Here is a 25081-nt window from a genome sequence, read left to right as displayed (position 1 = left end):
CAGGCATGAGCCACCTCGCCTGACCATTATTTATTTATTTATTTATAATTACTTTTTTTTGACATGGAGTTTTGCTCTTATCACCCAGGCTGGAGTGCAATGGCATGCTCTCGGTTCACCACAACCTCCACCTCTCAGGTTCAAGCAATTCTCCCACCTCAACCTCCTGAGTAGCTGGGATTACAGGCATTCGTCACCGCACCCGGCTAATTTTGTATTTTTAGTCGAGACGGAGTTTCTCCATGTTGGTCAGGCTGATCTCGAACTCCCTACCTCAGGTGATCCGCCAGCCTTGGCCTCCCAAACTGCTGGGATTACAGGCATGAGCCCCCGCGCCTGGCCTTGACCATTATTTTTATTTTATTTTATTTTTTAGAGATTAGAGGAGTCTCACTATGTTGACCAGGCTGGTCTGGAACTCCTGGCATCAAGTGATCCTCCCAAAGTGCTGGGATTACAGGCAGGAGTCACTGTGCCCGAATTCTTTGTTTTTTTTTCAAGTTTTTGAGTTGTAAGAGTTCTTCATGTATTCCATATTAAGCAAGGCTCTGTCTTAAAAAAATAAAAGATAAAAAAGATATGACTGGGCACAGTGGCTCATGCCACTGCACTTTGGGAGGCCAAGGCAGGTGATCACCTGAGGTCAAGAGTTTGAGACCAGCCTGGACAACATGGTGAAACCACATCTCTACTAAATATACACAATTAGCCAGGTGTGGTGGCGCATGCCTGTGAACCCAGCTACTTGGGAGGCTGAGGCAGGATAATTGTTTGAACCTGGGAGGGGGAGGTTGCAGTGAGATGAGATTGTGCCACTGCAGTCCAGCCTAGGCAACAAGAGTGAAACTCCATCTCAAAAAAAAAAAGATATTAGTTTCTTACCAGATATAGGATTTGCAAATGTTTTCTTCATTCTGTAGGTTGTCTTGACAGTGTACCTCATGCTTTTTTCTGCTCTTTTATTTTTTGTTCTTATTGTTCCCTCTTTTATTTGTGTAAACACTTTTTTTTTTTTTTTTTTTGAGACGAAGTTTCGCTTTTGTTACCCAGGCTGGAGTGCAATGGCGCGATCTCGGCTCACCGCAACCTCCGCCTCCTGGGTTCAGGCAATTCTCCTGCCTCAGCCTCCTGAGTAGCTGGGACTACAGGCACGCGCCACCATGCCCAGCTAATTTTTTGTATTTTTAGTAGAGACGGGGTTTCACCTTGTTGACCAGGATGGTCTCGATCTCTTGACCTTGTGATCCGCCCATCTCGGCCTCCCAAAGTGCTGGGATTACAGGCGTGAGCCACCGTGCCCGGCGTGTAAACACTTTTTATATATTTTGTAACTTTTGTTTGACTGTTTTTTTTTTCTATTTTTGTTTAATTTATTTAAGACCATCTCCCTACAATTTCCAGAGAGAAAATACAAAACAAGAAACAGACTTGGTCTCCAATACATAACCCCGTGCTGGAGTTCAAAACATTACTGATAATGATAACATTGTTACAAAAGAATGGCAGCTTACTCCAGGGCACTTCAGTATTCCTGAGAAATAAACAAGATTTCTCTGGTCCTCCCACTGGGATGTTCTCGCGTGAAGTCACTGCTCCTGCTCTTTGACATATATATATATATATATTTTTTTTTTTTTTTCCTTTTTGAGACAGAGTCTTACTCTGTCACCCAGGCTGAAGTGCAGTGGCACGATCTCGGCTCACTGCAACTTCCATCTCCTAGGTTCAAGCAATTCTCCTGCCTCAATCCCCAGAGCAGCTGGGATTACAGGCACTCGCCACCACATCCAGCTAACTCTTTTTTTTTTTTTTTTTTTTTTTTTAAAGGCTAGTCGCCGGGCGCCGTGGCTCACGCCTATGATCCCAGCACTTTGGGAGGCCAAGGCGGGTGGATCACGAGGTCAAGAGATCGAGACCATCCTGGTCAACAAGGTGAAACCCCCGTCTCTACTAAAAATATAAAAAAATTAGCTGGGCATGGTGGCGCATGCCTGTAGTCCCAGCTACTCGGGAGGCTGAGGCAGGAGAATTGCCTGAACCCAGGAGGGGGAGGTTGCGGTGAGCCGAGATCGCGCCATTGCACTCCAGCCTGGGTAACAAGAGTGAAACTCTGTCTCAAAAAAAAAAAAAAAAAAAAAAATGTCTAGTCAAGTGAAGCAGTGGGAGTGGAGAAGGAACAAAGAAATCTGTAACTGGTTGTGATCAATTAGTTGTAAACACCACTGCACTCGGACCAGCCAATTTTTTGTATTTTTAGTAGAGACGGGGTTTCATCATATTGCCAGGCTGGTCTTGAACTCCTGACCTCATAATCCACCCACCTTGGCCTCCCAAAGTGCTGGGATTACAGGCGTGAGCCATGGCGCCCGGCCGCTCTTTGACGTATTTTCTGTGTAGAAGATATGGAGCCTGGAAATCATGCTGACAGTTGGAGTAAGCCATTCCTTTTTTTAGGGCCACATTTCTGGGAGGAGTAAACCATTCCTAATCCCATGCTAGAACTGAAGGCTAATGGCCACATTCTTCTTTTAAAGACCGTAGTTGAGAAAACAATTCCTTTTTTTCTTTTCTTTTTCTGTTTTTACCGCAAGTACTTTTAGTAAACCATTCCTAATCCCATGCTAGAACTGAAGGCTAATGGCCACATTCTTCTTTTAAAGACCGTAGTTGAGAAAACAATTCCTTTTTTTCTTTTCTTTTTCTGTTTTTACCGCAAGTACTTTTACAGAGAAAACAATTCCTAATCCAAAACGTTCATTCACCAGTACTCATTTATTCACTGGTTTCTTGCATTAGAATTCCCACCTACTCTGCTAACACTGAAACTGCTCTGGCAAAGGTCATGTGACTGGTCTGAATTTATGAAAATTGAGAAAGATTCTTTGCTTGGTGAAACTTTGGTCAGGCTCCTAAACCTCCTCTTAGGCCCATCTGTATGCTTCCTCATAATATCCAGTTTTAGCAAAGAACCTTGTTGAGTCAGTTTAGCAAGAATTCCCACCCTTAGGCTCCACATCCTCCACCCTCCCCCAGGGTTCTGGTCACCCTGGCCTGTCTTCCACAAGAATTCTGATAGGTTGGTCTAGACAGAATTCCCCTCACCTGGATGTTTCCTTAGTGATTTTTCATTCACTAACTCCTGCCCTGCTCCTTGGCTATAAATTTCCACTTGCCGGTGCTCTATTCAGAATTTAGCCCAATCTTTCCGACTGCTAGACCCCATTGCAGTAGTTCCTATACTGATCTCCATGGTCCTGAGTAAAGTCTTCCTGATGTGCTTTTTTTTTTTTTTTGTAGATAGAGTCTTGCTCTGTCACCCAGGCTGGAGTGCAGTGGTGTGATCTCAGGTCACTGCAACCTCTGCCTCCTGGGTTCAAGCGATTCTCCTGCCTCAGCCTCCGGAGTAGCTGGGACTACAGGCACCCACCACCACGCTCAGCTAATTTTTTGTATATTTAGTAGAGACAGGGTTTTGCCATGTTGCCCAGGCTGGTCTCCAACTCCTGACCTCAAGTGATCTGCCTGCCACAGTCTCCCAAAGTGCTGGGATTACAGGCGTGAGCCACCGTGCCTGGCCACTTGACATGCTTTAACAAATATCACTGAAACATTTTTCTTTTCTGGAAGTGGGGTAGTCTCTCTGCATTCATCTTTTAATGGCCAGTCATAATTTTTTATTTCACAGAATCCATATCTTAAACTTGGAAGGAGTCTGCTGCATTTCCCTAGAGAGTATTTTGTTTTCTTTTGCCAGAGACAAAAGCAGTTACTGGGGCTCATAGCACAATACCCCTAAGTATGGCACAATGGCATTCTGATTGTTTTTGAGCTGAAGGAAGCAGGAGTGCCTCAGAAGCCAGACGATCTCTCTCTGACCTTCTCCCACCCTCCCTGTCCTCCCACCTGCCTACCTCTCCACTCCACCACCTCGCTCTTTCTCCCCTAAAGCAAACCGTGAATTTGAGAAAGATTACTTTCTGACTTACTTCTTCTGAAAGTAGGTCATAGACCCTTATGTGACATGGGTCCTGCCTGACACACAGAGGAAGGGAATGCTACACAGAGACACGAAAAATCTGGACAAACAGGCTGTGCTGAGTTATCCCCAGAAAACACATATTTTCCCCTGGGTCTTTCTCTGTCATTCGAGCCAGAGTGCTGTTGCAAAATCCTAGTTGACTGCAGCCTGGACCTCCTGGGCTCAAGAGATCCTCCCACCTCAGCCTCTTTAGTAGCTAGGATTATAGGTACATGTCACTGTGCCTGCTAATTAAAAAAAAAATTTTTTTTCAGAGATCGGAGGATGTCTCACTATGTTGCCCCGGCTAGTCTTGAACTCCTGGCCTCAAGTGATCCTTTTCAGCCTCCCAAAGTGCTGGGAGTCCAGGTCTGGGTTTTCATTTCTGAAGGTGTCCATGTCATGTTAACACTTTTTTTTTTTTTTGAGAAAGAGTTTCCCTCTCGTCACCCAGGCTGGAGTGCAATGGCATGATCTTGGCTCACTGCAACCTCAGCCTCCCAGGTTCAAGCAATTATTCTGCCTCAGCCTCTTGTGTAGCTGGGACTACAGGCACACGCCACCACACCCAGTTAATTTTTGTATTTTCAGGGTTTCACATGTTTGCCAAGCTGGCCTTGGACTTTTGACCTCAGGTGATCTGCCTGCCTTGGCCTCCCAAAGTGCTGGGTTTACAGGCATGAGCTGAAGGAAGCATGAGTCCATGTCACATAACACTTTGATAAGTAAACTTGTTATGCTTTTCTCTGTTTTGCTTTTTTGAGATGGAGTCTCACTCTGTTGCCCTGGCAAATTAATGTGAGTCGCCAGTACAGTGTTGCCAGGCTGGAGTGCAGTGGCACAATCTCCGCTCACAGCAATCTTCGATTCCTAGGTTCAAGGGATTCTCTTCCCTCAGAATCCTGAGTAGCTGGGATTACAGGCACGTGCCACCATGCCCAGCTAATTTTTGTATTTTTAGTAGAGACGAGGTTTCACCATGTTAGCCAGGCTGGTCTTGAGCTCTTGAATTCAAATGATCCACCTGCCTCGGCCTCCCAAAGTGCTGGGATTATAGGCGTGAGCCACCGCACCTGGCCCATTCAATTCAATTCTAAGGCTGCCTACTTGGAGATAATGTCAGATCCCACTGGGTGAGGGCTCGGTCCCACAACACTGCTCCCACATCAGGCACCAGTTATAAGCAGTTGGTTGTCACCTATACTTCTGACTGAGTGGCTATATAGCTTGGGTTCCTTTGACACACTCTTTGGGTTTGATTAATTTGCTAGGATAGCTCACGGAACTCAGGAAAACACCTTTATTATAAATAGGTATTTTTTTTAAAAAGAGATAAATAGGTATTTTATTTGTAAAGGACAGGTTTTTTTTTTTGTTTGTTTGTTTTTTGAGATGGAGTTTTGCTCTTTTTGCCCATGCTGGAGTGCAATGGTGCAATCTCGGCTCACTGCAACCTCTGCCTCCTGGGTTCAAGCCATTCTCCTGCCTCGGCCTCCCGACTAGCTGAGATTACAGGCGCCTGCCACTGTGCCCAGCTATAAAGAATATTTTGAAGGATTCAGATGAACAGCCAGGTAAAATACACAGGGCAAGCTACAGGGGAATGGGCGAGGCGCTGCCATGCTGTCTCTGGGCATGCCATTCTCCTAGCACCCCTGTGTTCAGCACCCTGATGAGAAGCAGTTCCAAGTGGATTTTTAAAGGTAAAAAAGGGGGACAGAGAGTGGGCTTATACAAAGTTGTTTGTAAAGGCTGGGGGCAGTGGCTCACACCTGTAATTCCAGTACTTTGGGAGGGAGGCCAAGGTGGGCAGATTACTTGAGGTCAGGAGTTCTAGACCAGGCTGGCCAACATAGTAAAACCTTGTCTCTACTAAAAATACAAGAAAGTTAGCCAGGTGTGGTGGCGTATGCCTGTAGTCCCAGGTACTCAGGAGACTGAGGCAAGAGAATCACTCGAGCCCAGGAAGTGGAGGTTGCAGTGAGCCAAGATTGTGCCACTGCACTCCAGCCTTGGGGACAGAGTAAGCCTCTGTCTCAAAAAAAAAAGAATTTTTTATTTTTTTATTTTTGGTAGAGATGGGGTCTCCCTGTGTTGCCCACGCTGGTTTTGAACTCTGGGACTCAAGTGATCTGCCCACCTCAGCTTCCCAAAGTGCTGGGATTCCAGGAGTGAGTCAGTTTGCCTGGCCAGCAAGCAGTTTTAAGAGATGAATATACAGTTGAAAGGAGGGAGTAGGCCATGCCTGCTGTCTCATTTAATGTCTCTCTGGGGCTGATAATTTATTTTTACTTTTTAATTTAATTTTATTTTTTGGAGATAATGTCTTGCTCTGTTGCCCAGGCTGAAGCACAGTGGTGCTGTCACAGCTCTCTGCATGCTGAAAAACCTGGGCTCCAGTGAGCCTCCCACCTCAGCCTCCCAAGTGGCCAAGTGGCTGAGACTACTGGCATGCGCCACCATGCCTGGCTAATTTTGTAATTTTTTTATTTTTGTAGAGACAAGGTCTTGCTCTGTTGCTCAGGCTGGTCTCAAACTTCTGGGCTCTGGGGATCCTCTCTCTTTGGCTTCCCAAAGTGCTGGGATTACAGGCAGGAGCCACTGGGTTCACAAACCTGAAGATTTAAAGGATTTGTGTTCCTCAGATAAAAGTTCTTTTTTCTCGCTGGCTGGGGCTGAGAGTTCCAACCCCTAATCCTCTAATCACTTGATCTTTCTGGAGCCCAGCCCCAGCCAGTGCTGCCTAAGGACCCCCTTCTCTTCTACCCCCACTTCCCCCATCAAGTCACTGCATTAACATAAACTCAGGTGTTATGAAAGGGGCTCATTATTAATAACAAAAGACCCTCCCATACCTCAGGAAGTCCCAAAGGTTTTAGAGGCTTTGTGAGGCCAGGGTACATTGACCCAAGCCTTGTAATCCCAGCACTAGGTGAGGCTGAGCTAGGACTCTTTGAGAGGAGCAGTTTGAGGCTGCAGTGAACTATGATTGTGCCACTGCACTCCAGCCTGAGTCTCAAAATAAATAGAAATAAAATAAAAATAAAAGCTCCATGACAGGAAGTAGGGACAAAGCTCAAGTATATTTCATATTATACCAGGGTAGATTTCTCTTACTTTTTTGGGAATTTAATTCTGCACGTAAAGGATTTGTTTTTGCAGTTTATCCAGGATTTCTTGGTGGTTTTAGCAGGCAAGTTTTTCAGTATGTCTTGTCAAGATCTTCCTGAAAGCAAAAGTGTGACTTAAATTTAAAATACATCTCTGAGCCAGGTGCAGTAGATCACGCCTGCAATTCCAGCATTTCGGGTGGCTGAGGTGGAGGATTTTTTTGAGCCCAGGAGTTTGAGAACAGCCTGGGCAACATGTAAAGACCACATCACAAGGTCGGGCATGATGGCTTAAGCCTGTAATCGCAGCACTTTGAGAGGCCGAGGTGGGCGGATCATGAGGTCAGGAGTTTGAGACCAGCCTGGCCAGTGTGGTGAAACCCCATCTCTACTGAAAATACAAAACAATTAGCGGAGCATGTTGGTGCATGCCTGTAATCCCAGCTACCTAGGAGGCTGAGGCAGGAGAATCACTTGAACCTGGGAGGCAGAGGTTACAGTGAGCCAAAATCGTGCCACTGCACTCCAGCCTGGGTGACAGAGTGAGACTCTGTCTCAAAACAAAACAAAACAAAAAACGAATCACTACAAAAAATTAAAAATAAGTCAGATGTGGAGGCACTTGCTTGTAGTCCCAGCAACTTGGGAGGCTGAGGCGGAAGGATTATTTGAGCCTGGGGGAGTTGAGGCACAGTGAGTTGTGATGGTACCACTACACTCCAGCCTGGAGTGACATAGGGAGATCCTGTCTAAAAAAATAATTATTGGCCGGGTGTGGTGGCTCACTCCTGTAATCTAAGCACTTTGGAGGCCAAGGCGAGCGGATCACCTGAGGTCGGGAGTTCAAGACCAGCCTGACCAACACAGTGAAACCCCGTCTTTATAAAAAATAAAAAATAATAATAATCATTATTATGTGATAAAATAAAATACATCTCTGCTCTCTAGGGAATAGATGTTAATACTTCTCTGGGAAAAATTTATAAAAATAATCAAGACAAGGGCCGGGCGCAGTGGCTCAAGCCTGTAATCCCAGCACTTTGGGAGGCCGAGGCGGGTGAATCACGAGGTCAAGAGATCGAGACCATCCTGGTCAACATGGTGAAACCCCGTCTCTACTAAAAATACAAAAAATTAGCTGGGCACGGTGGCGCGTGCCTGTAATCCCAGCTACTCAGGAGGCTGAGGCAGGAGAATTGCCTGAACCCAGGAGGCAGAGGTTGCGGTGAGCCGAGATCGCGCCATTGCACTCCAGCCTGGGTAACAAGAGTGAGACTCGGTCTCAAAAAAAAAAAAAAATAATAATCAAGACAAAAAGAAAAAGAATGGATGTTAGCAGGGTGAGAGGGGAAGCAAGCAGATAATTAGGAGACTACTCCAGTAGTTACTAGATAATGATTAGTAGTTCTCAGATGATGAGTTGATTTAAAGTGTTTGTGTTCAGGATATATTTTGAAAGCAGAGCCAACAGGATTTGCTGATTGGATATTGTTGCTGTAGTAAGAACAGGAGTACAGTAAGACCTCTAGTTTGATGGCTGTGGATGTGGATGAATGGCAGTGCCATTCATGAAACAGTAAGGACTGGGCGTGGCAAGGTCTGTGAGGAGATCACCGACAGTCTTGGTCTGAACATCTTATATTTGAGATGCTCGGCACCCAGTATAGATGTAAAGTAAGTAGGGGGCAACTCTGACTAGTGATTTTATTTTTATTTTTTATTGATTTATTTTTTGAGATGAAGTCTCACTTTGTTGTCCAGGCTGGAGTGCAGTGGTGTGATCTTGGCTGACTGCAGCCTCTGCCTCGTAGTTTCAAGCGACTCTCCTGGCTCAGCCTCCCCAGTAGCTGGGATTACAGGCGTCTGCCACCACACCTGGGTAATTTTTGTATTTTAGTAGAGACCAGGTTTCACCATGCTGGCCAGGCTGGTCTTGAACTCCTGACTTCAAGTGATCCACCTGTGTTGGCCTCCCAAAGTGCTGGGATTACAGGCATGAGCCACCATGCTAGGTTGCTTCCCATACATTTTATTTAACAATTCACATCCTAGCTCAACTTCTTTTTCTTTTTTTTTTTATTTGAGACAGGGTGTCACTGGAGTGAACTCACTGGAGTGCAGTGGCACAATCTCAGCTCACCGCAACCTTGGCCTCCCAGACTCAAGCGATTCAGCCTCCCGAGTAGCTGGGATTACAGGCGCACACCATTACTGCCTGTCTAACTTTTTGTATTTTTAGTAGAGATGGGGTTTCACCATGCTGGCCATACTGGTCTTAAACTCCTGACTTCAGATAACCCACCTGTCTCAGCCTCCGAAAGTGCTGAGATTACAGGCATGAGCCAAGGCGCCCAGCCTTAAGCCACCTTGCCCAGGCTTCAACTTCTTTTTTTTTTTTTTTTTGAGATGGAGTCTTGCTCTTGTTACCCAGGTTGGAGTGCAATGGCATGGTCTCGGCTCACTGCAACCTCCACCTACTGGGTTCAAGCAATTCTCCTGCCTCAGCCTCCCGAGTAGCTGGGATTACAGATGCATGCCACCATGCCAGGCTAATTTTTATTTTTAGTAGAGATGGGGTTTCACCATGTTGGCCAGGCTGGTCTCAAACTCCTGACCTTGTGATCCATCCACCTTGGCCTCTCAAAGTGCTGGGATTACAGGCATGAGCCATCACAGGTAACTGCCACCACTCCCGGTTGATTTTTATTATTTATTTAGTCTTGCTTTGTTACCCAGACTGGCATGCAGTGGCGTGATCTCAGCTCAATGCAACCTCTGCCTCCTGGGCTCAAGTGATTCTCCTGCCTCAGCTTCCCAAATAACTGGGATTACAGATGCCCATGACCACAACTGGCTAATTTTTGTACTTTTAGTACAGATGGGGTTTCACTATGTTGCCCAGGCTGGTCTCGAACTCCTAACCTCAGGTGATCTGCTGGCCTTGGCCTCCCAAAGTGCTGGGATTACTGGCATGAGTCACCGTGTTTGGCCTGCAGGGGTTTATTTGTCTAGCTGGGGGGTGGGTACGAAGGGTCCCAGTCCCAACAGCCTGGGCCTTGGAACAGGGAGGGGACAGTGATGCCCCCTGGAGCCCTACTCAGGGTGGTAGAGGAGGTCTTGATCCTCCTCTGGTCCCTGGAGCACCTGGTGATTTGGCATCACCCACAACCAGGGCCCCTCCTCGCCCTGGTCCTCCTTAGGTGGAGGGTGGTACAGGCTGTCAACGCTGGGTTCAGGACCCTGCTGGGGGCTCAGGACATGGCCCAGGATGTCCTTGGTCTCCACCCAGGCGGTGGTGCCTGGTGGCTTCTCCTTAGCAGTCAAGAGCTTCGGCTTCTGGACGGGGAGCACCCCCACCAGCTAGTTGTCCTTCTCTGTTGGCTGCACCACACAGGCACCCCAGACCTTTGCTGCATCCTGCTCTGAGGTCTGGTGTTTGACTTGGACCTTGATAGGGACCTTGCATGTTAGGGCCGCACCCGCCCCCCACAACAGCACAGCCAAAAGACTGGTGACCACGAGAAGCCTCCTCGTGTCTGGGATCCCCATCTCTGCGAAGAGAGTGCTCAGGGAGCTGCAGTTGCCATTCCCAGTATCTGGCACCTGGACCAGACCCTCCTTAATTTTTGTATTTTTAGTAGAGATGGGGTTTGACCATGTTGGCCAGGCTGGTCCTGAACTCCTGACCTCAAGTGATCTACCCACCTCTGCCTTCCAAAGTGCTGAGATTACAGGTGTGAACCACTGCACCTGGCTACACTGACTAATATTTATGATGGCAGAACATTTTCTAAGTATTTTAATTAAGCATTTATCTATTTATTAGAGAAAGAATCTCACTGCGAAGCCCAGGCTGGAGTGCAGTGGTGCAATTCTCCTACCTCAGCCTCCCGAGCAGCTGAGATGACAGGCACCTGCCACCACACCCAGCTAATTCTTGTATTTTTAGTAGAGATCTGGTTTCACTATATTGGTCAGGCTGGTCTTGAACTCCTGATCTCAAGTGATCCACCTGCCTCTGCTTCCCAAATTGCTGAGATTACAGGTATGATCCACTGAGGCCAGCCTTAATTAAGCATTTAATATGCACAATAACTCTGTGAAGTAGGCATTATGCCCACTTTATAGTTGAATAAATGAAGGCACAGATCTACAAATGTCAAATGCTGCTAAAAGGTTGACTGGAGGAAGATCTGAGATTTGACTATGGGGTCTGGCAAAGTGAAGGATGTTGCTGCTGACTATGACAAGGAAGGGTTCAGAGAACGAAATGGTGGGGGACAGAAGACGCATTACTGTGGCTCAGGGATTCAAGGAGAGCATAAATGATGAACAATTGGAAACATACGATGTAGAAACTCTCTCTCTCTCTTTTTTTTTTTTTTCCTGAAACAGAGTCTGGCTCTGTTGTCCAGGCTGGAGCACAGTGGCACAATCTCGGCTCACTGCAACTTCTGCCTCCCAGGTTCAAGAGATTCTCATGCCTCAGCTTCCCAAGTAGCTGAGATTACAGGCACCCAACACCACGCCAAGCTAATTTTTTGTATTTTTAGTAGAGATGGAGCTTCACCATGTTGCGCAGGCTGGTCTTGAACTTCTGATGTCAGGTGATCCACCTGCCTTGGCCTTCCAAAGTGCTGAGATTACAGGTGTGAACCTCTGCGCCCAGCCAACATTCATCCTTTTAGTGCACAGTTCGACTGAGTTTCGACAAAAGCATACAATTGTGTAGTCACCACAATCAAGATTTCCATCTTTCTAAAAGCTTCTGAGTGTCCCCAGGAGGTTAACTCCCCTCCACCCCCAGTCCCAGGGAACCACCAATCTGTGTTCTTCAGCAATAGTTTTGCCTTTTCCAGAATGTTATATACACAGTATATAACCTTTTGAGTCACAGCATTGCTTATATCCGTAGTTTATTCCTTTCTATTGCTGAGTAGGATTCTGTTACATGAATGTACCACTATTTATCCATCCACTGGTGGAAGGACATTTTAATTGTTTGTTTTTGTTTTGAGGACAAATAAAGCCCCTATAAACATTTGCATACAGATTTTTGTGGGAACACAAGTTTTCATTTCACTTGGATAAACACTTAGGAATGGGATTGCTAAAGACTAGCAAATGTCCATTTTTTTTTTTTTTTTTTTTTTTTTTAGAGACAGGGTTTCACCATGTTGGCCAGGATGGTCTCGATCTCCGTACCTTGTGATCCACCCGCCTCGGGTTCCCAAAGTGCTGGGATTACAGGTGTGAGCCACTGCACCTGGCCCACAAATGTCGATCTTCATGAGATACTGCTGAACTGTTTTGCATAGTGACTGAGTTCATTTCTTTTCAGCATTCATCGAGGAGTCATGATGTACCAGGAGCATAGAGTTGAGTAGTTGTGACAGAATGTGGTCTGCAAATCTGAAATACTGGCTATCTGGGCCTTTACAGAAAAAGTTTGTTGACCCTTGTCAGAAGACTATGGCCAGTAAGAGCCCATGGTCTGATTATACTGAATTTTTTTTTTTTTGAGACGGAGTTTCGCTCTTGTTACCCAGGCTGGAGTGCAATGGCGCGATCTCGGCTCACCGCAACCTCCGCCTCCTGGGTTCAAGCAATTCTCCTACCTCAGCCTCCCGAGTAGCTGGGACTACAGGCTGTGCCACCATGCCCAGCTAATTTTTTTTGTATTTTTAGTAGAGACGGGGTTTCACCATGTTGACCGGAATGGTCTCGATCTCTTGACCTCGTGATCCACCCGCTTCGGCCTCCCAAAGTGCTGGGATTACAGGCGTGAGCCACCGCGCCCGGCTCGAATTTTTTTTTTTTAAGATGGAGTTTCGCTCTTGTTGCCCAGGCTGGAGTGCAATGGCTCGATCTCAGCTCACCGCAACCTCTGCCTCCCGAGTTCAAGTGATTCTCTTGCCTCAGTCTCCAAAGTAGTTGAGACTACAGGCACCCGCCACCACATTCAGCTAATTTTTGTATTTTTAGTAGAGATGGGGATTCTCCATGTTGGTCAGGCTGGTCTCGAACTCCCAATCTCAGGTGATCCTCTCACCTTGGCCTCCCCAAGTGCTGGGATTACAGGCGTGAGCCACCATGCCCAGCCTGATTATACTGATTTTATAAGCAATTTCACGAAGTCCTCTGAGGCCAATAATCAACAGCACAATTATTTTATAGAATTGTAATGTTTGCCGGGCGCGGTGGCTCACTCCTGTAATCCAAGCACTTTGGAGGCCAAGGCAGGCGGATCACCTGAGGTCGGGAGTTCAAGACCAGCCAGACCAACATGGTGAAACCCCGTCTTAAAAAAAAAGAATTGTAATGTTTAAGAAATAGAAAAATCTTGGTCTTGAAACAGAAATAAAGGCTTTTAAAAGTTACTGGGAGATATCTTGTTATTGAATGCTACGTTCAAAATATGCAAGTTTTTACTCTTCTGCAATCATTGAAAGTTGAGCTTGATATCTAAAAGGGTAAGGATGTTGGTACCCAAGTCACTGTATCTTCACACACTGCTGCACACATCACATAATTTGTCCCAAGACTGTGGCCAACAGCACTGTGATACTCTAGCAGGATGGGAAGGGGCATCACCCCTCCCAGGAGGTCTGGCGATTGCACGCGCAACGTTGTGCGCATGCGCTGCCCGAGTCAACGGTCCATTGGTGCCGGGAATGCGCAGGCGCGTCGCTCCGGCGCCGGCTTTGGCGGAGGGGCGGGACTTGCACCGGCGTCTCTTCTTCCAACTGCAGTTTGGGGCAGCGCCATTTTGAATGTGCAGCGGTTGCGGGCTTGAGTTCGGGGAGGACGGGTTGCCGGCTCGCCTACCAAGCGGTCTCTTGACTGTCAATATTTTGTTGCTAGAGGCTTATGTAGAGACGTATACATATATATAGACATACGCACTATATATAGATCTAGGCCTGTATCTGGTGTCCGAGGCGAACTCACTAAGATGATGTTAAGAGGAAACCTGAAGCAAGTGCGCATTGAGAAAAATCCGGCCCGCCTTCGCGCCCTGGAGTCCGCGGCGGGCGAGAGCGAGCCGGCGGCCGCCATGGCGCTCGCGCTGGCCGGGGAGCAGGCACCACCCGCACCCGCGCCCTCGGAGGACCACCCGGACGAGGAGATGGGGTTCACCATCGACATCAAGAGTTTCCTCAAGCCGGGAGAGAAGACGTACACGCAGCGCTGCCGCCTCTTCGTGGGAAACCTGCCCACAGACATCACGGAGGAAGACTTCAAGAGGCTCTTCGAGCGCTATGGCGAGCCCAGCGAAGTCTTCATCAACCGGGACCGTGGCTTCGGCTTCATCCGCCTGGTGAGTGTCGGGCCGCCGGCGCGAGGGAACAAAAGGACTGTCGGGGTGGCGGTGAGGTCGCGGGGCCGTGGCCGCGACCTGTGGCAACCGTGGCGCTGCTCGGCCTCATCGAGCGCCTTGTGCAGGGTTGGCCGCTTCCCCAGCTCGGCGCCTTCGCCTTTGGTTTCGAGGTCGCGGTCCCGGGATTTCCTGCGCTCTCGGTGGCCGCCGTTTTCTGCCGTGCGCCGACCGGGCTTTGCGGTGGCTGCAGGCCTGCCGCTGTGCGCTGGATTGGGCACAGTGCACCCTGCCCCAGGTAGCGAGCGCTCCCGTATTCCCTGTTGCCCGGGGGTACCGAGAGGGCCCGGGGGCAGGGGCGGGTAGCGTTTTGGGGTGAGAATTCTTCAAGGCAAAAATCGTGCCGCAATAATAGAAACGAATTGGATATGAATTTGGAACGGAAGCTTGAGTCAGACCAGACATATCTCTAGGTGTGAGGGTCTAGCCCCTAGACTTGCTTCTTAAAGAATTATTCACATCCCCTCCATCCCCTCCATCCCCTCCTTGACTTTAACCAGACCTTTATGCGTTTCAGGATAGGCCACTTTCTTTCTTTTTTTAATTAAATTTATTTTACTAGAGATGGGGTCTCGCTATGTTGCCCAGGCTGGTCCCGAACTCCTGGGCACGAGGGATCTTCCTGGTTTGGTCTCCCACATTATTTCTCACTTCAGTACAGCCTGCTATTTACCTCAAACTGCCTAGGTGCCCGAACTGGGTACTCAAGTAACACTGTTTAATCTGCAGTAATGGGACCGTGTTTAATTGAATGTATCTAAGATAGTGCTTTTCTACCTAATATCCTGGACACTTCCACATTTTTGTAGGGGGTAGGATAGATGATACACAGTACTACTTCATAAATTACTGATACATGTCCTAGTATAATAGTAATATAGCTTTCCCTCTTTTAATCCAAACTTTGAAAAGTTTTCCAATAATTTATGCAAAAATTGTGCTTCCTTCCTTTATTTGTTTATTTATTTATTTATTTTTTGAGATGGAGTCTTGCTCTGTTGCCCAGCCTGGAGTACAACGGCGCGATCTGGGCTCATTGCAACCTCTGCCTCCCGGGTTCAAGCGATTCTCCTGCCTCCTAAGTAGCTGGGATTACAGGCGCACGCCACCATGCCCGGCTAATTTTTGTGTTTTTAGTAGAGGCGGGGTTTCACCATGTTGGTCAGGTGGATCTCGAACTCCTGACCTCGTGATCCACCCGCCTCAGCCTCCCAGAGTGCTGGGATTACAGGTGTGAGCCACCACTCCCAGCGCTTCCTTTATATTTTTAAGAAATTTAGCTGGGCAAGGTGGTGACTCACGACTGTAATCCCAGGCACTTTGGGAGGCCGAGGTGGATGGATCACGAGGTCAGGAGTTCAAGACCAGCCTGGCCAAGATGGTGAAACCCCATTTCTACTGAAAATACAAAAATTAGCCAGGTGTGGTGGTGGGTGCCTGTAATCCCAGCTACTCAGGAGGCAGAGATTGCAGTGAGCCGAGGTAGCATCAATGCACTCCAGCCTGGGTGACAGACTCCGTCTCAAAAAAAAAAAATTGAACGAGACTGGCCAACATGGCGAAACTCCGTCTCTACTAAAATTAGAAAAATTAGCTGGGCATGGTGGTACAAGCCTATAGTCCCAGTTACTTGGGAGGCTGAGGCAGGAGAACTGCTTGAACCCAGGAGGCAGAGGCTACAGTGAACTGAGATCGTGTCACTGCACTGCAGCCTGGGCGACAGAGCGAGATCCTGTCTCGAAACAAAACAGTGAAGGCTTATGCTTTTTTTGTTTTTTGAGACAGGGTCTTGCTCTGTTATCCAGGCTGGAGTGCAGTGGTGTGATCTTGGCTCACTGCAGTCTCCACCTCCTGGGTTCAAGCGATTCAACTGCCTCAGCCTCCTGGGCAGCTGCTACTACAGGCACATGCCACCACGCTCAGCTAATTTTTTTTATTTTTATTTTTTGAGACAGAGTCTGTCTGTCTCAAACAACCTCTGCCTCCTAGGTTCAAGTGATTCCCCTATCTCAGCTTCCCGAATAGCTGAGATTACAGGTAGATGCTGCCATGCCTGGCTAGTTTTTTTGTGTTTTTAGTAGAGACGGGGTTTCATCGTGTTCCCCAGGCTGATCTCGAACTCCTGAGCTCAGGTAATCCATCCGCCTCGGCCTCCCAAAGTGCTAGGATGACAGGTGTGAGCCACCGTGTCTGGCCAATTTTTGTATTTTTAGTAGAGATGGGATTTCACCATGTTGGCCAGGATGGTCTCGATCTCTTGACCTTGTGATCTGCCCGCCTTGGCCTCTCAAAGTGCTGGGATTACAGACATCAGCCACTGCGACCTGCCAAGATACTGTATTTTTTAGAGCAAACACTTAAACATGTAAGTGGCTTCAGGAGAAGGGTAAATATTCACAAGGTATTAATAATAATGAAATCTGGAAATTTCCTTAAAATTCAAGTGAAATAATTATTGCATTTTGAACATTAAAATATATTTATTTATTTTTTGGACATTAGAGAAAGAGCTCGCCTCTTGGTGAAAGTTTTTATATAAAAGTTATTATTTATTTATTTATTTATTTATTTGAGACGGAGTTTCGCTCTTGTTACCCAGGCTGGAGTGCAATGGCGCGATCTCGGCTCACTGCAAACCTCCGCCTCCTGGGTTCAGGCAATTCTCCTGCCTCAGCCTCCTGAGTAGCTGGGATTACAGGCACGTGCCACTATGCCCAGCTAATTTTTTGTATTTTTAGTAGAGATGGGGTTTCACCATGTTGACCAGGATGGTCTCGATCTCTTGACCTCGTGATCCACCCGCCTCGGCCTCCCAAAGTGCTGGGATTACAGGCTTGAGCCACCGTGCCCAGCTATAAAAGTTATTTTTTTATTTTTATTTTTATTTTTTTTATAAAGACAGGGTTTCACCGTGTTGGTCAGGCTGATCTTGAACTCCCGACCTTAGGTGATCCGCCTGCCTTGGCCTCCAAAGTGCTCATGGCCCGGCCTCTTTTTTTTTTTTTTTTTGAGCCAGAGTCTTGCTCTATTGCCCAGGCTGGAGTGCAGTGACGCAATCTCGGCTCACTGCAACCTCCGCCTCCCGGTTTCAAGCCATTCTTGTGCACCAGCCTCTGGAGTAGCTGGAATTACAGGTGTCTGCCTTCATGCCCAGCTAATTTTTATATTTTTAGTAGAGATGGGGTTTCACCATGTTGGCCAGGCTGGTCTCGAAATCCTGACCTCAGGTGATCTGCCTGCCTTGGGCTTGCAAAGTGCTGGGATCACAGGTGTGAACTATGGTGCCTGGCCTCTTTCCTCCCCCTTCCCCCCAGACTTACTCTCACCCAGGCTGGAGTGCAGTGGCATGCTCTGCTCACTGCAGCCCTGCCTCCCAGATTCAAGCGATTCTTGTGTCTCAACCTCTGAGTAGCTGATAATACAGGCATGCCACCACCCTGGGGTGATTTTTGTGTTTTTAGTAGAGATGGGATTTCACCATGTTGGCAAGGTTAGTCTTGAATTCCTGACCTCAAGTGATCCACCCACCTCATCCTCCCAAAGTGCTGGGATTACAAGTCTGAGCCACTGCACCTGACCTTAATAAGCATTTTGTATTTTACAGTATGGATATACTGCAAGTTTTTTATTTCATTTTTTCTTTTTTCTTTGTATTATCGAATTTGCTTTTATCTTGGATCAACTTTGTGTTGATTGACTTGAAGCGTATTTCTCTTTTTTTTTTTTCTATTTCAAATTTTTTTTTCCAGGAGCCCCATCAGGTTCTCACCCCATTTCTAATTTGTATTGGGATTTCCTTGTACTTATTAACTTAGTACCTTTGGAATGGGGAGTTTTTGTATTTTTATTTTTTCTTTTCTTGTATATTCTTCCAGTGAATAAGTGGGGAATTTTAAGCAGCTAGTAAACTAAACAGTGAGAGAAAAAATGTTCTTGTGATTTGGAAAGAACCCTGAAATAGAAATCATTGGACCTTAGTTTGAGCAGTCACTGTCTTGGTGTAGTCATTTAGTTTCTTGTGAATTCATGTATTTCTTCTATTAAAGATCCTATAGCTTTAAGTATTTGTGCAGGGTGATAGCAGGAAAATCAATTGGAAGGTGGGATAATGGTGTATTGATGGAGATTGTGAATTCCTTATAGGTTCAAATTAGTACTTGAAGTGTGATCTTGGGCAGGTTACTTAACCTCTTATAGGGCTGTCTCCCCATATGTAAAATGGATATAGTAAAACAAAACCTAACTTGTAAGATTCTTGGTGAGGATACTGAAAGATAATGCGTGTATCTATATTTTATAATGGATAAGGGCTGATCTATAGTAACTACTTGATAATAGTTATATCTTGTAGTTATTTTGAGGCATGAGGTAAAGATGTTTGTCATAATGATTACATAGTTTATTTATTTTTTTGAAATGGAGTTTTGCTCTTGTTGCTCACGCTGGAGTGCAATGGTGTGATCTCTGCTCACTGCAATCTCCGCCTCCCAAGTTGAAGAGATTCTCCTGCTTCGGCCTGCTAAAGTGCTGGTATTACAGGCATGAGCCACCGCTCCCAGCCAAAAACATTATATTTTTTTTTGTAGAGATGGGGGTCTCACTGTGTTACCCAGACTGGTCTTGAACACCTGGTTTTAAGCAATCCTCCTGGCTTGGCCTCCCAGAGTGTTGGGATTACAGGTGTGAGCCACCATGCTCAGCCCCTAATTATGTAATTTTAATCGATTTTACTTTTAATTGCTTTTACAGATACTTCAGTATACATTTAGAGCAGTGGGTCTCCAGCAGGGTGCTTTTGCTTTCCAGAGGACATTTATTTGGCTATCTCTGAAGACATTTTTAGTTGCCAAAACTGGGGAGTGATTCTATTGGCATTGGGATGAGTGGAGACCAGAGATGCTGCTAAACAGCCTACAGTGCCTGGGACAGCCCGTCATAACAAGAACTATCTGGCTTGTAATAACAATAGTGTTAAGGTTGAGAAACCCTGATTTAGCACCATTTAAAACCAGAAAAAGTGGCCGGGTGTGGTGGCTCATGCCTGTAATCCCAGCACTTTGAGGGGCCTAAGTCGGTGGATCACCTGAGGTTGGGAGATCAAGACCAGCCTGGCCAACATGGTGAAACCCTGTCTCTACTAAAAATATAAAAATTAGTAATCCCAGCTACTGGGGAGACTAAGGCATAGAGACTCTCTTGAACTCAGGAGGCAGAGGTTGCAGTGAGCCAAGATCACATCACTGCATTCCAGCCTGGGCGACAGAGGAAGACTCGTATCTCAAAAAGAAAAAAAAAAAAATCCATAAACTTTGAAAAAGGATTTATTTATAGCATTGAAAATTCCTGAAAGCATAAACATTTTATTTGACCCAGTCAGCATTAAGAATGGAATTGGTTGCCAGTAGTTAAAAATTACTTGATGAAAAGTTTGAGATTTCTTGTTTTCCCTGAAAAAACAAAATACGTGACGTCTTGGATATATCTAACAGAATCGGAACAAGAGTTGCCCTCTGGAAACACTCTTCAGTTCTGCAGCCCTTACCAGATTACCTTTATCTACCTCCCTCTAACATTTAATTATGAAAAATTTTAGACATATAGAAATGAACGTATGTCTGGCCAGATGTGATGGCTCATGCCTGTAATCCCAGCACTTGGGAGGCTGAGGCGGGTGGATCATGAGGTCAGGAATTGGAGACTAGCCTGGCCAATATGGTGAAACCCTGTCTCTACTAAAAATACAAAAATTAACTGGGCGTGGTGATGCATGCCTGTAGTACCAGCTACTTGGGAGGCTGAGGCAGGAGAATCGCTTGAACCTGGGAGGTGGAGGTTGCAGTGAGCCAAGATTGCGCCACTGCACTCCAGCCTGAGTAAAAAAAAAAAAGAAAAAAGAAAAGAAATGAATGTATTTCCATATGCCTACCACTTAGATTCTTACCATTAAATTTTGCTATATTTATGTTATTAGGTACGTGTTCATCTTTCTCTACCCATCAGTTTTTGATTCTTGATTTTTTATTTATTTTATTTATTTATTTTTTGAGATGGAGTCTTGCTCTGTAGCCCAGGCTAGAATTCAGTGGCACAATCTTGGCTCACTGCAACCTCTGCCTTCTGGGTCCCGGTTCAAGCAGTTCTCCTGCTTCAGCCTCTTGTGCACCTCCATGCCCAGCTAATTTTTAGTACAGACAGGGTTTCACCAAGTTGGCCAGGCTGGTCTTGAACTCCTGACCTCGTGATCCTCCTGCCTTGGCCTCCCAAAGTGTTGGGATTACAGGCATGAGCCACCATCCCAGGCTGTTTTTTTCTTCTTTTTTTTGTTTTTTAAGACAAGTTTCACTCTTCTTGCCCAGGCTAGAGTACAAGAACTATCTGGCTCATAATAACAACATGGGGTTTCTCCATGTTGGTCAGGCTGGTCTCATACTTGTGACCTCAAGTGATCCACCCGCCTCGGCCTCCCAAAGTGCTGGGATTACAGGCATGATGAGCCACTGCAACTGGCCTGTTGTTTCTTCTTAAAACAATTTTTTTAGGCTGGTTGTGGTGGCTCACGCCTGTAATCCTAGCACTTTAGGAGGCTGAGGTGGGCAGATCACGAGGTCGGGAGTTGGAGACCAGCTTGGCAAGCATGGTGAAACCTTGTCTCTACTAAAAATACAAAAAATTAGCCGTGTGTGGTGGTATGTGCCTATAATCCCAGCTACTCGGGAGGCTGAGTCTGGAGAATTGCTTGAACCCAGGACATGGAGGTTGTAGTGAGTCAAGGTCGTGCCACTGCACACCAGCCTGGGCAAAAGAGCAAAAAAACCGAAAAAACCAACAATTTTTTTTTCTTTTTTTTTTTGAGACAGAGTTTCGCTCTTGTTACCCAGGTTGGAGTGCAATGGCACGATCTTGGCTCACCGCAACCTCCGCCTCCTGGGTTCAGGCAGTTCTTCTGCCTCAGCCTCCTGAGTAGCTGGGATTACAGGCACACGCCACCATGCCCAGCTAATTTTTTGTATTTTTTTTTTTTTTTGAGGTGTAGTTTCGCTCTTGTTACCCAGGCTGGAGTGCAATGGCGTGATCTCCACTCACCGCAACCTCCGCCTCCTGGGTTCAAGCAATTCTCCTGCCTCAGCCTCCTGAGTAGCTGGGACTACAGGCACGCGCCACCATGCCCAGCTAATTTTTTTTTTGTATTTTTAGTAGAGACAGGGTTTCACCATGTTGACCAGGATGGTCTCGATCTTTTGACCTTGTGATCCACCTGCCTCGGCCTCCCAAAGTGCTGGGATTTTTTTTTTTTTTTTTTTGAGACGGAGTTTCGCTCTTGTTACCCAGGCTGGAGTGCAATGGCGCGATCTCGGCTCACCGCAACCTCCGCCTCGTGGGTTCAGGCAATTCTCCTGCCTCAGCCTCCTGAGTAGCTGGGATTACAGGCACGCGCCACCGTGCCCAGCTAATTTTTTGTATTAGTAGAGACGGGGTTTCACCATGTTAACCAGGATGGTCTCGATCTCTTGACCTCGGGATCCACCCGCCTCGGCCTCCCAAAGTGCTGGGATTACAGGCTTGAGCCACCGCGCCCGGCCAAGTGCTGGGATTACAAGCGTGAGCCACCGCGCCCGGCCCCAATTTTTTGTATTTTTAGTAGAGACGGAGTTTCACCATGTTGACCAGGATGGTCTCGATCTCTTGACCTTGTGATCCACCCGCCTCGGCCTCCCAAAGTGCTGGGATTACAGGCGTGAGCCACCGCGCCCGTCTGGAAAAACCAACAATATTTAACGTTTGTTCATTTCTGAGACAGATCTTGCTCTGTCATTCAGGCTACATTGTAGCAGTACAAACATGGCTCACTGCAGCCTTAATCTGCTAGGATCAAATGATCCTCCCACCTCAACTTCCTAAGTAGATGGGGTTACAGGTGCACGCCACCATGCCTGACTAATTTTTTTTTTTTTTGTCAATATGAGGTCTCTTATTGTTGCCCAGACTGGTGTCAAACTCCTGGGCTCCAGCCTTCCTTCTGCCTTTGCCTCCCAAAGTGCTGGGATTACAGGTCTGAGCTACTATACCTGGTCCAGTCCACTATTATTATTATTATTGTTTTGAGACTGAGTTTCACTCTTGTTGCCCAGGCTGGAGTGCAGTGGCGCGATCTGGCTTATTACAACCTTTTCCTCCTGCGTTCAAGTGATTCTCCTGCCTCAGCCTCCCCAGTAGCTGGGATTACAGGTGTCCGCCAGCACGCCTGGCTAATTTTTTGTATTTTTAGTAGAAATGGGGTTTTGCTATGTTGGCCAGGCTGGTCTCAAACTCCTGACCTCAAATGATTCGCCTGTCTCGGCCTCCCAAAGTGCTGGGATTATAGGCATGAGCCACCACGCCCAGCCTATTATTTTTTAGGGTTTTTAAAATTTACATGTATTAAAGGACACAAATTTTAAGTGTACTGGTCTTTTTTTTTTTTCTTTTGAGACAGAGTGCCCAGGCTGGAGTGAAGTGGCATGATCATGGCTCACTCTAACCTTGATTTCCTGGGCTCAAGTGATCCTTCCACCTCAGCCTCTCAAGTAGCTGAGACCACAGGCACATACCACCACACCCGGCTAATTTTGTTTAAAACATAGTTTCACTGTGTTGTCCAAGCAGGTCTCAAACTCCTGAGCTTTTTTTGTTTTGTTTTGTTTTGTTTTTTTGAGATGGAGTTTCACTCTGTCACCCAGGCTGGAGTGCAGTGGTGTGGTCTCACCTCACTGCAACCTCCGCCTCCTGGGTTCAAGCGATTCTCCTGCCTCAGCCTCCTAAGTAGCTGGGACTACAGGCGCTCACCACCACGCTGGCTAATTTTTGTATTTTTTTTAGTAGAGACAGAGTTTCACGATATTGGCCAGGCTGATCTTGAACTCCTGACCTTGTGATTTGCCCTCCTCGGCCTCCAAAAGTGCTGGGATTACAGGCATGAGCCACTGTGCCCGGCCTCAAACTCCTGGACTTCAGTGATCCTCCTCAGCTTCCCAAAGTGCTAGGATGACAAGTGCGAATTATCATGCCCGGCCACTGGTTTGTGAGTTTGGACAAATGTACTGTTTAACTCAAACCTCTATCAAAATATACATATTATTATCCCATGAAATGTCTTCGTATTTCTTCCTATTCTCACTTTCAAGACTGTTTCTAAAGTTTACCTCTCAAGAGCTGTTGGATTACGTAATGTATTAGGTAAAAAAGTACCTCTCTCTCTCTCTCTCTCTCTCTCTCTTTTTTTTTTTTTGAGACATAGTTTCTCTATTCTGGCTGGAGTGCAATGGCATGATCTCGGCTCACTGCAACCTCTGCCTCCCGGGTTCAAGCAATTCTCCTGCCTCAGCCTCCCAAGTAGCTGGGATTACAGACATGTGCCACTATGACTGGTTAATTTTGTATTTTTAGTAGAGATGGGGTTTCTCTATGTTGGTCAGGCTGGTCTCAGTGATCCTGACCTCACGGTATCCTGACCTCACATGATCCTGACCTCAGGTGATCTGCCCACCTCAGCCTCCCAAAGTGCTGGGATTACATTTGTCATTCACCGTGCTGGGCTGTATTATTTTAAATTCTTTCTTTCTTTCTTTTTCTTTTTTGACACGGTGTCTCTCTGTGTCACCCAGGCTGGAGTGCAGTGGTGTGATCTCAGTGCACTGCAGCCTCTGTCTTCTGGGTTCAAGAGATTCTCCCACCTCAGCCTCCCAAGTAGCTAGGACTACAGGTGCTCACCACCATGCCTGGCTAATTTTTGTATTTTTTGATAGAGACTAGGTTTGCAATGTTGGCCTGGAGGCTGGTATTGAACTCCTGACCTCAAGTGATCCACCTGCCTCAGCTTCCCAAAGTGCTTGGATTACAGAGATGAGCCATTGGGTCTGGTTCCGAATATTTTCGAGCTACTTTTGGATGAATCCATGGATACAGAGGAATGACTGTATCTCTAAAAAGTGTAACTTTGTTTTTGTAAAAATAATTCTACAGGTAGATTTTTGCAATAAAGGGCAGTAATTTCAAGCTGTCATGGACATTTTAGGGATTGCATAAAGATCTCTTGTGACCTTAAGACATTTTTCATAAGATAGTATATTTGTATTCTTCTTACGTATACGTATAAAGCCTCTTCAGTTGTCCCTGGAGCGTTCCCATAATATGGTGAAAAAGGCATATCTCTATTAAATTTACCAGTTTGTTATTTATTGTTTTAGGTCCTGTCCATATTCTACACCAACTTTGAATTCTCCAAGTAGAAGGAAGTTCTCTTACCTTGTAGTTTCAGCAATGAGCATATTTTTCAGTTTATAATAAGTGCATATGTACACTTGCTTCTCTATGTAATGGCGAGAACTATTATAACTCATGAATGTTGCCTGTGTTTCTTTTCATGTGATAGTGAGAAATGTGTAGCCCATGACAGTATTTCAGGAGAAGTAATTAAGGCATTGGCTATGGCAAGGTGGCTCACACCTGTAATCTCACACTTTGGGAGGCTAAGGTGAGATATTGCTTGAGACCAGCATGGGCAATATAGTGAGACCCCATCTCTACAAAAAAAAATTA

The 25081-nt window shown here is 46.4% G+C and overlaps 1 protein-coding gene and 1 pseudogene across 2 annotated transcripts in view; one reads left to right on the top strand and one right to left on the bottom strand.

Annotated features, from left to right (window-relative positions):
• Positions 1-10221: 10221 nt before the first annotated feature.
• On the bottom strand, positions 10222-10677 carry LOC105710166 (proline-rich acidic protein 1-like; annotated as a pseudogene).
• Positions 10678-13885: 3208 nt separating this feature from the next.
• Positions 13886-25081, top strand: part of PSPC1 (paraspeckle component 1) — a 114702-nt gene continuing 103506 nt past the window's right edge. Inside the window, exon 1 of one of the 2 annotated variants that reach the window (XR_001105626.2) lies at positions 13886-14449. Coding sequence is in view for 1 of the 2 variants with exons in the window: in XM_012441988.2 (XP_012297411.1) it covers positions 14084-14449 (366 nt within the window). In the remaining variant the exon portion in view is untranslated. The remainder of the gene's footprint in view (positions 14450-25081) is intronic. The other variant, XM_012441988.2, reaches the window with a different exon arrangement.

This window comes from Aotus nancymaae, unplaced genomic scaffold (assembly GCF_030222135.1).
Source record: "Aotus nancymaae isolate 86718 unplaced genomic scaffold, 86718_ANA_hifiasm-v0.15.2.pri h1tg000009l, whole genome shotgun sequence".
In the NCBI taxonomy this organism is placed as follows: Eukaryota; Metazoa; Chordata; class Mammalia; order Primates; family Aotidae; genus Aotus; species Aotus nancymaae.
This window is presented reverse-complemented; position numbering and strand designations above follow the sequence as displayed.